Source organism: Macaca nemestrina, chromosome 18, assembly GCF_043159975.1.
Source record: "Macaca nemestrina isolate mMacNem1 chromosome 18, mMacNem.hap1, whole genome shotgun sequence".
In the NCBI taxonomy this organism is placed as follows: Eukaryota; Metazoa; Chordata; class Mammalia; order Primates; family Cercopithecidae; genus Macaca; species Macaca nemestrina.
The window spans coordinates 20,126,718-20,141,898 of NC_092142.1; the positions used below are offsets into that span (position 1 = coordinate 20,126,718).

A 15,181-nucleotide genomic window follows, 5' to 3' on the forward strand; every position below is an offset into this window, starting at 1 on the left:
CGCCACCTCGCCCGGCTAAGTTTTTGTATTTTTAGTAGAGACAGGGTTTCACTGTGTTAGCCAGGATGGTCTCGATCTCCTGACCTCGTGATCCGCCCGTCTCGGCCTCCCAAAGTGCTGGGATTACAGGCTTGAGCCACCGCGCCCGGCCCAAAACAACTTTTCTTATATGAAAATGGAAAAGAGAAAATATTCGCACCTGGAAGACCATAACAATCTTCCACTTGGGCTTTATAGGACCTCAGTCAAATCATGACAATGTATAATACAGTTCATTTCTCAAGTCACCAATTAATTGATCCTAAAAATGCGTTTAAGGTCATTATAAACAAATAATGTTATTGTAAATGTTAAGCCATTTTGATTGGATTCAAACTTATATGTTACAACAGAAGGGAAGCAACGTTGGACCGAGTGAAATATCACCAAATCAAAAGAGCAGTTGACTCAATACTGTTTCCTGAGATTCAGAGTGCAGAGCTGGGAGTCTCCAACAGGAAGGGAACCTGAAATCTGAGAGTAACATAGTTAAACACTTGGAACCATTTCTGAGGCCAAATGATCACAGAATCTGATTTACCTTCTCTACGGACTGCTTGAAGCAATTGGAGGTGGTTTCCTTCACCATGTTGAAGAAGACCTGTCTGTCCTCCTTGTCAATCAGACGGTCATAGAAGACCCGATAAACCTCATGGATCCAAAGTCGGATACATTTTTCTACATCCTAAAAATCCAGAGTTAATTATTCAAACGAGTGGAAGATGGTCCCTGAGGTCATAGTTCTCAAGTAGTAGCTAAGTCCTGGGGTTGATGTGAGGATTGAACTAGATAATGTTTATAAAATGCTTAGCACAACGCCTAGCATAGATGAAGTGCTTAATAAAAGTTAGCTATTACTGCTATTACTACATGTTCCATGTAGCCAAGGACATGCTGAATGATTTTGGTAGTAAAATGATAGTGACTGACCTGCAGGTGTGTGTGAGGGCACAGCAGGACCCCTTGAATCACTCGTGAGAAGTCCCGCAGGTTAAAGACGTAATGTGACTTAGAGGGAGTTGGCAAGAAGTTCTCCACTGCCTCTCTATAAATTGTCTTAGTAGCTTGGACCAGCATCTTTCCATACCTTGGGAGGAAAGGGATGGCACAGTATTCAAGGAGGGGCCGGAAACTGAGAACCCCCAGCCCAATATCCGGGAAGACGTGGGAACCTCTTACCTTAAGAACATCACATCAAACCCTTTCCCGAAGTGCCAGTCAACAATCGAACTGAAAATCTTGGTTAAAATGTCATCCTCAAAGGCATTGATGGAAACGATATTCATATGGCGAGTGAATCGTCCTGGGGGACACAACACACAAGTGAATCATCCTGGAAAACACATATTCTCACACTGTCTGTGACCCTAGGATGCAGGAGAGTTGGCTTAGCCTTCTGGCTTCATGTTCTAGAGCTGTGCTGTGCAATATGGCAGCTTCTAGTCACCTGCAGCAATTTAAACTTAAATTAATTAATATTAAATAACATTAAAAATGCTCTTCCTTAGTCTCGCCACACTTCAAATGCTCAAGAGCCACATGTGGCTAGTGGCTACTGTATTTCTCAGTACAGATATAGAGCATCGCCATACTGCAGAAGTTCTACCGACCGTGCTAGTTTAGCGTTCAAGATTATTATATTATATTACATTACATTATATTATATTATATATATTTTTTAGGGATGGAGTCTCGCTTTGTTGCCCTGGCTGGAGTGCAGTGGTGCCATCTCAGCTCACTGAAACCTCTGCCTCCCGGGCTCAAGCGATTCTCCAGCCTCAGCCTCCGGAGTAGCTGGGACTACAGGTGCACGCCACCATGCCCATCTAATTTTTGTATTTTTAGTAGAGATGGGGTTTCATCATGTTGGCCAGGCTGGTCTCAAACTCCTGACTTCAGGTGATCTGCCGGCCTTGGCCTCCCAAAGTGCTGGGATTGCAGGCATGAGACACTGCACCCAGCCTCAAGATTGTTTTTAAAAGATAAAGGCAATACATGATCATTGTAAAAGAGTCACGATTCAGGAATACTTTTGTTGAAAGTGAAAATCTCCTTCTTTCACTTACTTTATATGCGCCAAATCCATTCTCCCCTGCCCAAGGTAACTACTGTTAATTTGGTATCCTTATATCATCTATCTATCTAATCTATCTATCATCTTTCTATGTATCTATATATCTATGCATCTATCTGTCTAATCTATCATTGTTAGATATCTATATTTACGTACTTATTTATATCGATATATACCAGCTTTATTGATATCCCAATAATAACTCACATATTGTACAATTCGCCCATTTAAAGTACAATTATTCAATGATTTTTAATATATTCAGGGTTGTACAACCATTATCACAATTTTAGAACATTTTAATTGCGCTAAAAAGAAACCTTGTACCCATTAGCAGTCACTCCCCATTTTCCCATGGTTCTCAGCAACTAATAATCTGCTTTCTGTCTCTATAGGTTTGCCTGTATATCTTTAAAACATTTTTTTTGTTACAAGTAAAAGATAGATACAGAAAACCACACAAAACAAATGTATAGTTTAGCAAGTCATTATAAGGTTAATACTCTTAGCATCTACTGTCAAGATTAAGAAATAGAATTTTGCCAGCCGGGCGTGGTGGCTCACTCCTGTAATCCCAGCACTTTGGGAGGCCAGCACGTGGGTAGATCACGAGGTCAAGAGACTGAGACCAGCCTGGCCAACATAGCGAAACCCCGTCTCTACTAAAAATACAAAAATTAGCCAGGCGTGGTGGCACATGCCCATAGTCCCAACTACTCGGGAGGTTGAGGCAGGAGAATTGCTTGAACCCAGGAGGCGGAGGTTGCAGTGAGCCGAGATTGTGCCACTGCACTCCAGCCTGAGCGACAGAGCAAGACTCCGTCTCAAAACAAACAGACAAACAAAACAAAAACAAAATAGAATTTTGCCAGCCCTCCACAAAAGCCTCTCAACAGAGCCCATCCCAATCAAACTCTCTCCTTTTCTTCCTCCAAAAGTTATCACTCTTCTGACTTTTATAGTAATTGCTGTCTTGCATTTCTTCATGGTTTTTACCATCCAAGCATTTCAAGCATTTATTTGTAGACACCAGGGTTTAATTGTTTAATTCTGCCAGTTAACCATATGCTTTTTTTTTTTTTTTTTTTTTTTTTTTCCTGAGATGGAGTCTCACTCCTATTGCACAGTCTAGGGTGTAGTGGCACGATCTCGGCTCACTGCAACCTCCATCTCCCTGGTTCAAGCAATTCTCCTTCCTCAACCCCAAGTAGCTGGGATTACAGGCATGCACCACCACGCCCAGCTAATTTTTGTCTTTTTAGTAGAGATGGGGTTTTGCCATATTGGCCAGGCTGGTCTCAAACTCCTGACCTCAGGTGATTCACCCGCCTCAGCCTCCCAAAGTGCTAGGATTACAGATGTGAGCCTCTGCACCCAGCCTCATGTGTATTTTTTAAGGTCTCTCTTTAATTTATAGGTTTTTCCCTCCATTCCTTTCTTATGTGTCTTATCTGTTGAAGATCTGGGCTATTTGACTTAGAGTTTTCATAGTCAGGATTTTGTTGATTACACACTTATGATGCAGTTCATCATGTTCCTCTGTCCTCTGTATTTCCTACAAATTCGTAGCTGGATCCAGAGACTTGTTGGGTTTCAGATTTCATCCCTTTGGCCTGGCGCAGTGGCTCATGCCTGTAATCCCAGTACTTTGGGAGGCCGAGGTGGGTGGATCACCTGAGGTCCAGAGTTCGAGACTAGCCTGGCCAACAGGATGAAATCTCATCTCTACTAAAAATACACAAAATTAGTCGGGCATGGTGGCGGGTGCCTGTAATCCCAGCTACTTAGGGAACTGAGGTAGGAGAATCACTCAAACCCGCAGGCAAAGGTTGCAGTGAGCCGAGATCATGCCATTGCACTCCAGCCTGGGCGACAAGAGCGAGACTCTGTCTCAAAAAATAAATTAATTAATTAAATAAAAAAATAAAAAGTTTTTATTGTGATAAAATATATATAACATAAAATTGGCCATTTTAACCATTTGTAAGTGTACAGTTCAGAGGCATCAAGCACATTCACATTGTTGTGCAACCATCTCCACCATTCGTCTACAGAAGCTTCATATTCCCAAATGAAAATTCATTCATTCATTCATTCATTCATTCATTCATTCACTCCTCAATCTCCCCTCCCTCCAGACTTTGACAACCACTATTCTGCTTCTTGTCTCTATCAATTTGACTACTTTGAGTACCTCATATAAGTGGAATCACACAATATTTGTCTTTTTGTGAATGGTTTATTTCACTTAATGATATGGTTTATTTCACTTAAAGACAATAGTGTCTTTAAGTTTCATCCATGTTGTAACACGTCTTTATTTTTGTATTTTAAAAATCTCAGCCTCCCGAGTAGCTGGGACTATAGGCGCAAGCCACCAAGCCCAGCTAATTTTTTAATTTTTAGTAGAGATGGGGTTTTACTATGTTGGCCAGGGTGGTCTCAAACTCCTGGCCTCAAGCGATCTACCCGCTTCAGCCTCCCAAAGTGCTGAGATTACAGGCACGAGCCACTGCGCCCACTCGGTATGAAGGTTCTTAAACAATAATGTATATCAGAATAGAAGTACAGATCTACAGGACTAGGTGGATCAAGTTGCAGGTGAAGCAATATATCCATTGATTCATTTATTTGCTATTTTTTATTGTTATTAATTTTGCTTAGGGCACTTTGGGTTAGGCGTTCTGTCTCTGGCAACCTAAAGAATTATAACGAATATAATGGATGACTGTCGTGCACCCCTAGTTGAGGCTTCTAGATCAAGCCTCCCTCCCAGAACACACGCTGGCCACACTGAACTCTACTTTGCATATGAGACTCTGTTTCTCTAGGGCCTAGCCAAACACTCCTCACATCTTCTTGTCATCGTCCCCTCCTATTTCACACCATTTCCAACATGAAGCCTGTAGCCTAAACACGCTTCTGCTCCACGCTCTGGCCATGTGGTTTGGCAGGAGACTGTGGCACACCGACCCTCCTTTCATAAAGGTGGCCCAGCTCTGCTGGGGATGGAGGGAAAGAGGAATGAGCTCTTTCCTTCACATACCAGTAATGTCATTCCTTCCTCCCCCGGGGGGCCCCATGGCTGTCACGAGCAGCATGTCCACGATGTCCAGCCTGGTTGTGTCTTTCTTGTCAAACCAGTAACCGTGGTCAATCCACTGCCTCAGGAGCTCGATGGGGGGCTGGGCCCCATACACCTCTTTGGCTGGCATGTTGAGGTCATCTGGGGAAAGAAGCCACAGACACAGTCATTGCAAGTTCATGGCATCCTCTGCTCACAGCAGGTAAGAGATGGCAATTCCCCTGTAGGGGAATCTGTTCCCAGGTTTCCATTCCCCATTCCAGTGAGGGCTTAGTCAATGGATGCCCTGACCAGATTGGGAGGGGTTTTCCTGAGTTCTGGCCTCTCCTGCCTCATTGAAATCTGTGTCCACTGTGACTATAAGGATGCACAGACTGACATTAACAAACTGGCTTGGCCGGGCGTGGTGGCTCATGCCTATAATCCCAGCACTGTGGAAGGCCGAGGCAGGCAGATCGCTTGAGCTCAGGAGTTTGAGACCAGCCTGGGCAACATGGCGAAACCCTGTCTCTCCAAAAAAAAAAAAAAAAAATTAGCCAGGTGTGGTGGCTCATGCCTGTGGTCCCATACTCAGGAGGCTAAGGTGGGAGGATTGTTTGAGCCTTGGAGGCAGAGGTTGTAGTGAGCCAAGATTGTGCCACTGCATCCAGCCTGGGCAACAGAGTGAGATCCTGCCTCAAAAAGAAAAAAGAAAAGAAAAACAAAAAGAAAACAGGCATTTAATTTTTTTCCCATTTCTCTTAAGCAAAATAGATTGTCTACTAAGTGCTAGACATTTTATTAATTGCTCCCCATATGATGGCAACAGTCAAGCTCCCACAAGCTCACAGCCAATAGAGTATTTAATTTGACCAACAGGTAATAGTTGAACTTCAAGGGGAACAACAGACGATGAGACCCTAGGTTTTGAGCTGGGTTTGTTCGTTTGTTTATTTTGTTTTTGTTTTTGAGACAGAGTCTTGCTCTGTCACCCAGGCTGGAGTGCAGTGGTGCGATCTTGGCTCACTGCAAACTCCGTCTCCCGGGTTCAAGTGATTCTCCTGCCTCAGCCTCCCAAGTAGCTGGGATTACAGGCACACACCACTACGCCCAGCTAATTTTTGTATTTTTAGTAGAGATGGGGTTTCACCATGCTGGCCAGGCTGGTCTCAAAATCCTGACCTCAAGTGATCCACCTGCCTCGGCCTCCCAAAATGCTGGGATTACAGGCATGAGCCACCGTGCCCAGCCTGAGCGGGGGTTTTTGATGAGAAAACCAAAATGGCAAGAATATATTAAGACTTCCCCAAGAGCAGGGACTGCATTTTCCCCAATAGCATATTACTCAGTCCTGGCACATCAGAGGCACTCAATAAAATAGGGACTTTTTAAGTTTTTCTTCAACAAATACTGTTTGAATACCCAGTTTGTGTAGGGTAACATTTTAGGAGCCTTATATATATTATCTCATCTAATCCAATACTAACTTTATAAGGAAGATAGTATAACTCTACGTTAAAGGTGAGGAACTGAGGGTTAGGGACGTTAAGTCACAATATACCTAGGGTTAAAAAGTAAGCTTTGAAGTTGGGCATGGTGGTTCATGCCTGTAATCCAAACACTTTGGGAGGCCAAGCGGGGAGGATCACTTGAGGCCAGGAGTTCACCCAGCCTGGGTAACAAAGCGAGACCCCCATCTCTACAAAGAATAGAAAAATTAGCCAAGATTGATGGCATGTGCCTGTAGTCCTAGCTACGTGGGAGGCTGAGGTAGTAGGATCACTTGGGCCCAGGAGTTGGAGGCTGCAGTGAGCTGGGATTGTGCCTCTGCACTCCAGCCTGGATGACAGAGTGAGACCTTCCCTCTCTCAAAAAAGTAAGATTTGAAACTAGATCTGTTTGGCTGCAACGCTTACCCTGTTTTTGAATATACCATAAAAATAGGGAGGGAGAGCGAGATGGAGAAAAGGAGAAAAAGAAAAGGAATGTAAAATAAAATAGGACCCCTGCCTCTGAAGAGCTGTTAGCTGGCAAGGATATGAACTCAGGCAATATTTCCTCTGAACACATGAGTTTTAAAGGCAGATCATGAAATAATCCAGAAGTGTGGGGCATTACTATTGCTAAATGAGAACTCTATGTGTCAACAGTAAGATAGTGGAAAATATAATGTATTTGGCACTAAAAAGCCTGGGTTTGGGTCACAGCTCTAGAATGTTCTAGATATTTGATCCCAAACAGGAAATTTAACCTTCTGGAGCCTCAATGCACTGACTCGTAAAATGACAATGATGGTTAATAAGCCCACAGGGCTGTGGGGCTCAAGTGACCTAAATGAGGAAATGTTTTGTAAAACAGTTAAAGTCCTGGGAAAATTCACTGTGCTTATTTTTTTTTTTTTTTTTTTTTGAGACGGAGTCTCGCTCTGTCGCCCAGGCTGGAGTGCAGTGGCCGGATCTCAGCTCACTGCAAGCTCTGCCTCCCGGGTTCACGCCATTCTCCTGCCTCAGCCTCCCGAGTAGCTGGAACTACAGGCGCCCGCCACCTCGCCCGGCTAGTTTTTTGTATTTTTTTTGTAGAGACGGGGTTTCACCGTGTTAGCCAGGATGGTCTCGATCTCCCGACCTCGTGATCCGCCCGTCTCGGCCTCCCAAAGTGCTGGGATTACAGGCTTGAGCCACCGCGCCCGGCCCACTGTGCTTATTTCGCAAATGTTTATTTAGCAAGTATTAGGTTTCTCCATTTAGTGATAGGACATTTATCTGACATAAAATGGAACAAGGGGTTTATCACAAGGTGTGTGTTGCTTTTGGAAATGCCAGCAGGCAAACAGCACAGTCCCCTTCTGAAATTACTACTCACTATGAGGAAGAAAGGAAGAAAGGAAGGAAAGGAAGGAAGGAAGGAGGGAAGGAGGGAAGAAGGAAAGGAGGGAGGGAAGGAGGAAGAAGAAAAGGAAGAGGAGGGAATGAATACTAAACTACATTAACCAGAACTATTTGATCTCCCAGGAAGAGTAAGGCATTTACAGTGGCACTACAAGCGGAAGCTGTAGTTTGTTGCAGCTTATGGTGGAAGAATCTGGTTGTGTCCAGACCCAGCTCAATGCCTTACCCACAAACACCACTGCTTTCTTCCCTATGGGAGGCCCGAAAAGGCCCTTCCGTCGTCGATCCAGCTTGGACATGATGATATCCTGGGTCTGATTGGCTGAGGTTCTGGCAGAGAAATTGAGGCAGTTGGGCAGGTACATATTCTTGGGAAGGTGGAGAAGGAAGTTGTTGGTGATGGCTGACTTGCCAGTGCCTGTGGGGCCCACAAACAGCGTTGGAATCTCATGGTCTAAGTAGGTTTTCAAGAAGAAGGACTGCCGGGCTGTCTCCATTGTGGGGATGATGAGTTCTGAGACCTGTACCACACAGACATGGGAGAGTCTTGGTCCTGGGCCCAGGAAGCTGGGGGTCTTGGCGTTTAAGAGACCTGGGTTTACATTCTAGCTCCATCCCTTACTATCTTTATGACCTTAGGCGAGTCTTTAACCTCTCCACAGGCCTCAGTTTCTTCATCTGTAAAATGGGGATAATAATGGCACCTAATTCACAGAGGTGGCTTGAGGATTAAACAAGATCATGCATGTAAAGTTAGGCATTACCGTCTGTGTATTGTAGATGAGAAGACTGAGGACGAGAGCCTTTCTGCAACTTGCCCAAGTAACAGAGCAAGTAAGTAAAAATGCAGGGAGTTGAATCCCAGCTTGTATGATTCCAAAGTCTACAGTCTTCACTACTGAATGGTCATATTATAAACAGTAGTGGTAAGGATTGGTCCATAGCTGCTGTGCTCCTAGAGCATTGCTCTGAACCAACTTGTCTCCCTTGTCCCAGGTGAGGTCGACTTCCCCTATGTCATTGTCACTGCCTGGCTCAGAGGGTGTAAGTGTGATCCTGAATCCCCATGATCTGTGCTTGTTTCTGATTTGTTTTTTACAACACTTACATTCTTGGTTAAAAGACCCACCCCTACTAATCCCATGCCTTTTCCAATATGGGGATTGTATTAATACATACTCTTCCTGGTATTCAGGTCCCAGTTGGACTCTTAAGGCCTGGTCTCAGGCTCCTGGAATCCCTATTTGGACAGGACACCTGACCTTGGTTTGGATTCTCTGAGCTTGAACCCTTTCATCAGCCATTTGGCTACATTTGGTCCCTCTGTGGGTGAAGGGGAAGAGGCAGGAAAATTATATCATACACTGAAGTCTCCTTCTATGTCTAGGCTGAAAGGGACTAGAACTTGGGGCCACTGTGTTGTACAACCACAACACAGTACCATTCACACTATGGATCATGTCAATGGCACCTCCTAAAGCAAAACTGGACCATGATGCAAATGGCATCACCTAGGTCTGTGCAACATGGCGGCCCCATATATACTGGTAGACAAAGGCTCAGCTTCTTTCTGTAAGTAATTTGATCAAAGGAAAAGAAACAGATGAGACAAGGGAATTAAAGTTGAGAAGAAGAGAAGTAACAGGTGCTTAACTATGGGTGTTTTGCCTGTATTACCCCCTACAGTCTTCCCAGTAACCTTCTAAGGCAGGTATGTAATAACACAGATGAAATAATGGAAGCTCAAAGAAACTGGCTAACTTATCCAAAGCCATATAGCCAGCAAGTGATGTTGAATGCAGACCTAGATTCAAGATGCCCATTTTGCTACCAAGACTGGGAAGTTAAAGCAAGTTGGGTTTCATAGATGTTTATTTTCAGGAACTAGGACAATTGTTTGACAAGGGAAAAATCTCCAGAACTGAAGATATTTTCTTCATTGGACTCTTTTACTTGAATTAATTCAGCAAGATTGTAAATCCCTGGAGCTCAAGTGACTAAGCTCTTTTTGGAGAATTAAAGTTTAGGACCTCAGTGCTGGGGGTTGCTTTACAACACTCAGCCCCCAAGGTGTGTCCTGAAGTCAGCACCCATTCACCCTGCCTGACACATCCTTACACATACAGCTGTGGTCCTGCTTGGTGTCTGATTTGGCTGTCAATATCTGTACTTTGTCCACCACCTACCACTCCACGCAGGGCCTGAACAATCTCCAGTCACTTCAGAAAGATAAACTATGCCCACTAGATTCTACTAACAGGGACATAAAAACTCTCTGAAAAGATATTCCACAAGGATTGAAAAGAGCAGGAGTTGTAGGTGAATCATTTTCCAATCAGAAAACTTATTAATCAGAACCTACTTTTCAGAGAATTCTGATCAAGAAAATCTTTCTCTGAGGATTCGAAGAATCCTTTTTTGCTGAGATCACTGAGAAGCACACTGATGACTCTCTGGTATTATTATTACTGTTATTATTATTATTAGAGACAGAGTTTTGCTCTTGTCCCCCAGGCTGAAGTGCAATGGCGCAATCTCGGCTCACTGAAACCTCTGCCTCTGGAGTTCAAGCAATTCTCCTGCCTCAGCCTCCCAAGTAGCTGGGATTATAGGCGTGTGCCACCACGCCCAGCTAATTTTGTATTTTTAGTAGAGATGGGGTTTCACCATGTTGGCCAGGCTGGTCTTGCACTCCCGACTTCAGGTGATCCCCCTGCCCCGGCCTCCCAAAGTGCTGGGATTACAGGTGTGAGCCACCACGCCCGGCCAGTACCTGGTATTATTGATAATGACAATAATCAGAATAGCAACAAACACTGATGTAACCCCTAGTGTGTGCCATGTGTTCATGTATAACACCTCCAACCTCTGTAACCATAAATGTTCCCCGCACCGCCATTTTTTGGGTGAGTAAATTGAAGCCGAGAAAGGATGCTGTGTCTCTCTGATTCTAAAGCCCATATTTTTGAAGGTCCAGTGCAGCTCATGTTTAAATATTTTTCTAAAGAAAGCTCTTAAAACTCCTTGCAAAGACTTAATTCTTCCACCTGAGAGAATATTTGGATAATGCTGGAAACCAAATTTCCATGGCCAATGCTTCTCTTTATACCTTTGCACCAGCTGGAATTTTTTCCTCCTCTTTGGTGATATACTGTGTCCACATTTCCCAATGTCCACCAGCTTGTTTGATGAAATAAAAATCATAGATGCTTCCTGTACCCAAAGAAACAAAACAGATCATTAGCACATGAAGGCTTTACTTGTCTCCCATATTTGAGGATTTTAAGTCCCTCAGTTATCAGCAACTGAAAATGTGTAACTACCAGTACTGGCATAGTTGTGGTGAAACTTATACATTGCTGGAAAGTGTATAAACTGAAACAACACTTTTTAAAGAGTAGTGACTTTATTATTTGTATAAAAATGATAGGTTCTAATTATGCAAATTATTAAATTAGTTTTCATAATGTAAACAGCAAGTATTAAAAGAGAACAAGGCCAGGCACAGTGGCTCACGCCTGTAATCCCAGCACTTTGGGAGGCTGAGGTGGGTGAATCACCTGAAGTCAGGAGTTCAAGACCAGCCTGGCCAACATGGTGAAACCCCATCTCTACTAAAAATACAAAAAAATTTGCTGGGCATGGTGGCATGTGCCTGTAGTCCCAGCTACTTGGGAGGCTGAGGCAGGAGGATCATTCAAACCCAGGAGGCAGAGTTTGCAGTGAGCCGAGATTGTGTCACTGCACTCCAGCCTGGGCTATAGAGCAAGACTCTGTCTCAAAAATAAATAAATAAATATATATATATATATATATATATATATATATATATATATATATATAATTTAAAAACAGAACAGAAAAAGAAGACAATAAATTAGTCAAAATCCCATATCCAGAGATAATTTTTGATGGCAATCCTTCTAGCCCTCTTTCTAGACACACAAACAAACTGAAGATGGAAGGACAGATAGATGAAAGAAAGGATTTTATAAGAAGGGGACTCATTGGACATATACTATTTAAAAATAACTATGTTAAAGTTAATTTTACTTAAATCTAGCAAAAGAAAAGGAGATTGAAGTGTAACTGAAGGACCTGCTGACTTTCAGATACACTTTTTTTCACTACAAGAGACACTGGGTCCTAAAATGTATTTCACAATTTTAAGTCATAAAGGGATTAAAGTCATTATGCTTTAAAAATCATTTAATGTCATTTTGTTATTGTATTTTAACTTTTTATTGTGAAAAAAATAAAAAAAAAAGAAAGGAGAATAGTATAATAAACCATCATGTATGTATTATCCAGCCTCAACATGATCATTTTGCCGTTCTTGTCTCATCCATTTCACTACCTCCAACCAGCACCATACTCATTTTCCTTTATTCTCTCTTCCTTCCTTCTTTCTTTCTTTTTTCTCTTTTTTTTTTTTTTTTGAGATGGAGTCTCACTCTGTTGCCAGGCTAGAGTGCAGTGACGTGATCTCGGCTCACTGCAACCTCTGACTCCCGAGTTCAAGCAATTCTCCTGCCTCAAGTTCCCCAGTAGCTGGGATTACAGGTACTCGCCATCACGCCCTGCTAATTTTTGCATTATTAGTAGACACAGGGTTTTGACACATTGGCCAAGCTGGTCTCAAACTCCTGACCTCAGGTGATCCACCTGACTTGGCCTCCCAAAGTGCTAGGATTACAGGTGTGAGCCACCGTACCCAGTCCTCCCCATCTCTTTCTTTCCTTCTCTCTTTCTCTCCCTCCATCCTTCCTTTCTCCTCTTCCCTCATCTCTCTCCCTTCCCCTTCCCTTCTGCCTTCTTCGGAGTGTTTTAAGGCAAATCCTGATATCACACCATTTCAATTGTGAATACACACGATTCAAGTTTAGACCAATTTCATTGATTCCTTTGTGAACTGTGAGGTGATTAACTCTTTCTTCCACCTCCCCTTCTCTGGTTCCTTTTGTTGTCATTGACACGATAACTTTCACTTTGTCAGGGTTCATATTCATTTATATTTTATTCTGCAACCATAATTTCCCCATTCCTTAGTCTTATGTTTGTATTTCAATAAATTCACTGCTCAAACTTTTAAGTAGATGCAATGGTCAGGACTTTTAACACAGACTACTTAAGAATTCTTTGTTTTAATTCATCTCTTAGCTAACTAATTTTCTTCCTCTTTCTTTCTCTCTTGCCTTTCTTTTTCTTTCTTCCTTCTTTCTCTTCTTTCTTTCCTTTTTTCCTTTCTTTTCTTTGTTTCTTCTTTCTTTCTCTTTCTCTCTCTCTCCCTCCCTCTCTCCCTTTCTTTCTCCTTCTGTATTTTCCTTCCTTCCTTCCCCTCCCTCCCTCCCTCCCTTCCTTCCTTCCCCTCCCTCCCTCCCTCCCTCCCTCCCTCCCTCCCTCCCTCCCTCCCTCCCTCCCTTCCTTCCTTCCTTCCTTCCTTCCTTCCTTCCTTCCTTCCTTCCTTCCTTCCTTCCTTCCTTCCTTCTTTCCTCTCTTTTTCTTTCATTCTTTCTCTCTTTTTCTCTTTCTTTTTTGAGACAGGGTCTCACTCGTTGCCCAGGTCAAAGTGTGCAGTGGTGCAATCACAGTTCACTACAGCCTCAACCTCCTGGGCTCAAGCAATCTTCTCACAGTCTCCTGAGTAGGTGGGACCACAGGCACACGCCACCACACCCAGCAAATTATTTTATTTTTTGTAGAGATACGGTCTTGCTATGTTGCCCAGGCTGGTCTCAAACTCCTGAGCTCAAGCAATCTGCCTGCCTTGGCCCCCTAAAGTGCTAGTATTACAGGCATAAGCCACCATGCCCAGCCTAATTTTTTTTTTTTCTTTTTTCCGAGAAGGAGCTTATAGGTGCTCAACTCTCTCAGCTTGTATGTGTTTGAGAATGACCGCCTGCTGCTTTTGTATTTTTAACAGTGACTTAGCTGAGAGTAATATGTCATATTTTCTTGCCTTCAAAGGCGTGCAGATATTGCTCTATTCTGTTTGTGTGTGTGTGTGTGTGTGTGTGTGTGTGTGTGTGTGTGTGTGTGTGTGTTTTAAATTGCTGTGCAGAAACTGAGGCCCATCAGATATTTACCCTGGAAGTCCAATAACTTAATTATGTTATATTTTCTGGTCAATTATTATGTATCAGTTTTTCTTGGAGCATAGCATACTCTTACAATTGGTAGAAACAATTGTTCATTTTAGGAGAAGTTTCTGCATCTGTATCTTTGTATATATTATTTATACTATTGATTGGAGTTCTTGAGGAACTAGCATTATTTGGTCTCCATATCAATTGTATTGTCTCTAATTGCGTCAATGTTTTTCTCTTTTCTTCTGTTGTAAGTGTAATTATCTCAAACCTTATTTCTAAGCCATATATTTGATGTCTAGCCTTGTATACTTTAGTTCTTGCTTGTTCTAATTCACTTATTAGATCATTAATGGCATTATTTTATTCCCAATCTGTTTCTCTGACTCTTCAGTTCCTCTATTTCTCTAATTTAGTAGTTGTATCACTTCATCTACAAACTTTCTACAGCTTTATTGAAATGTAATTTACATATCATATAATCCAACTAGTTCAAGTGTACAGTTCAATTATACTTTTAGCGTACCAAAACCACACGTATATGTAAATATATTAATATTCACAGAGTTGTGAAACCATTACCACAATCAATTTTAGAACTTTTCATTACATTGGATAGAAACCCCACACCTCTTAGCTGTCACCTGCCAAATCCCTCCCCCACCCACTTTGTACCCTGGCAACCACTAATGTACTTTCTGTCTCTATAAATTTACCTATTCTGCCTATATAAAGGGAATCATATAATATGTGTTCTTTTGCAACTGGCTTCTTTCACTTTAAAAAGTGTGTGAGTGTGTGCGTGCATGTATTTGAGACCGGGCCTAGCTGTCACCCAGGCTGGAGGGTCTGTGGCACCATCTTGCTCACTGCAACCTCAACTTCCTAGATTCAAGTGATCTTCCCGCCCCAGCCTCTCAAGTAGCTGGGACGACAGGCATGCACCACCACGTCTGGCTAATTTTTGTATTTTTTTGTAGAGACGGGTTTTTGCTGTGTTGCCGAGGCTGGTCTTGAACTTAGCTCAAGT

The 15,181-nt window shown here is 42.8% G+C and overlaps 1 protein-coding gene across 2 annotated transcripts in view; it reads right to left on the minus strand.

Moving 5' to 3' along the window:
• Positions 1 to 15,181, minus strand: part of LOC105485052 (dynein axonemal heavy chain 3) — a 208,513-nt gene that overhangs the window by 53,642 nt on the left and 139,690 nt on the right. For both annotated transcript variants that reach the window (XM_071084215.1, XM_071084216.1), the window contains 6 exons: positions 11,175 to 11,278; positions 8,292 to 8,586; positions 5,160 to 5,339; positions 1,219 to 1,342; positions 970 to 1,126; positions 581 to 724 (listed from right to left, as the gene is read on the minus strand). In XM_071084215.1, the coding sequence (XP_070940316.1) occupies positions 581 to 724; positions 970 to 1,126; positions 1,219 to 1,342; positions 5,160 to 5,339; positions 8,292 to 8,586; positions 11,175 to 11,278 (1,004 nt within the window). The remainder of the gene's footprint in view (positions 1 to 580; positions 725 to 969; positions 1,127 to 1,218; positions 1,343 to 5,159; positions 5,340 to 8,291; positions 8,587 to 11,174; positions 11,279 to 15,181) is intronic.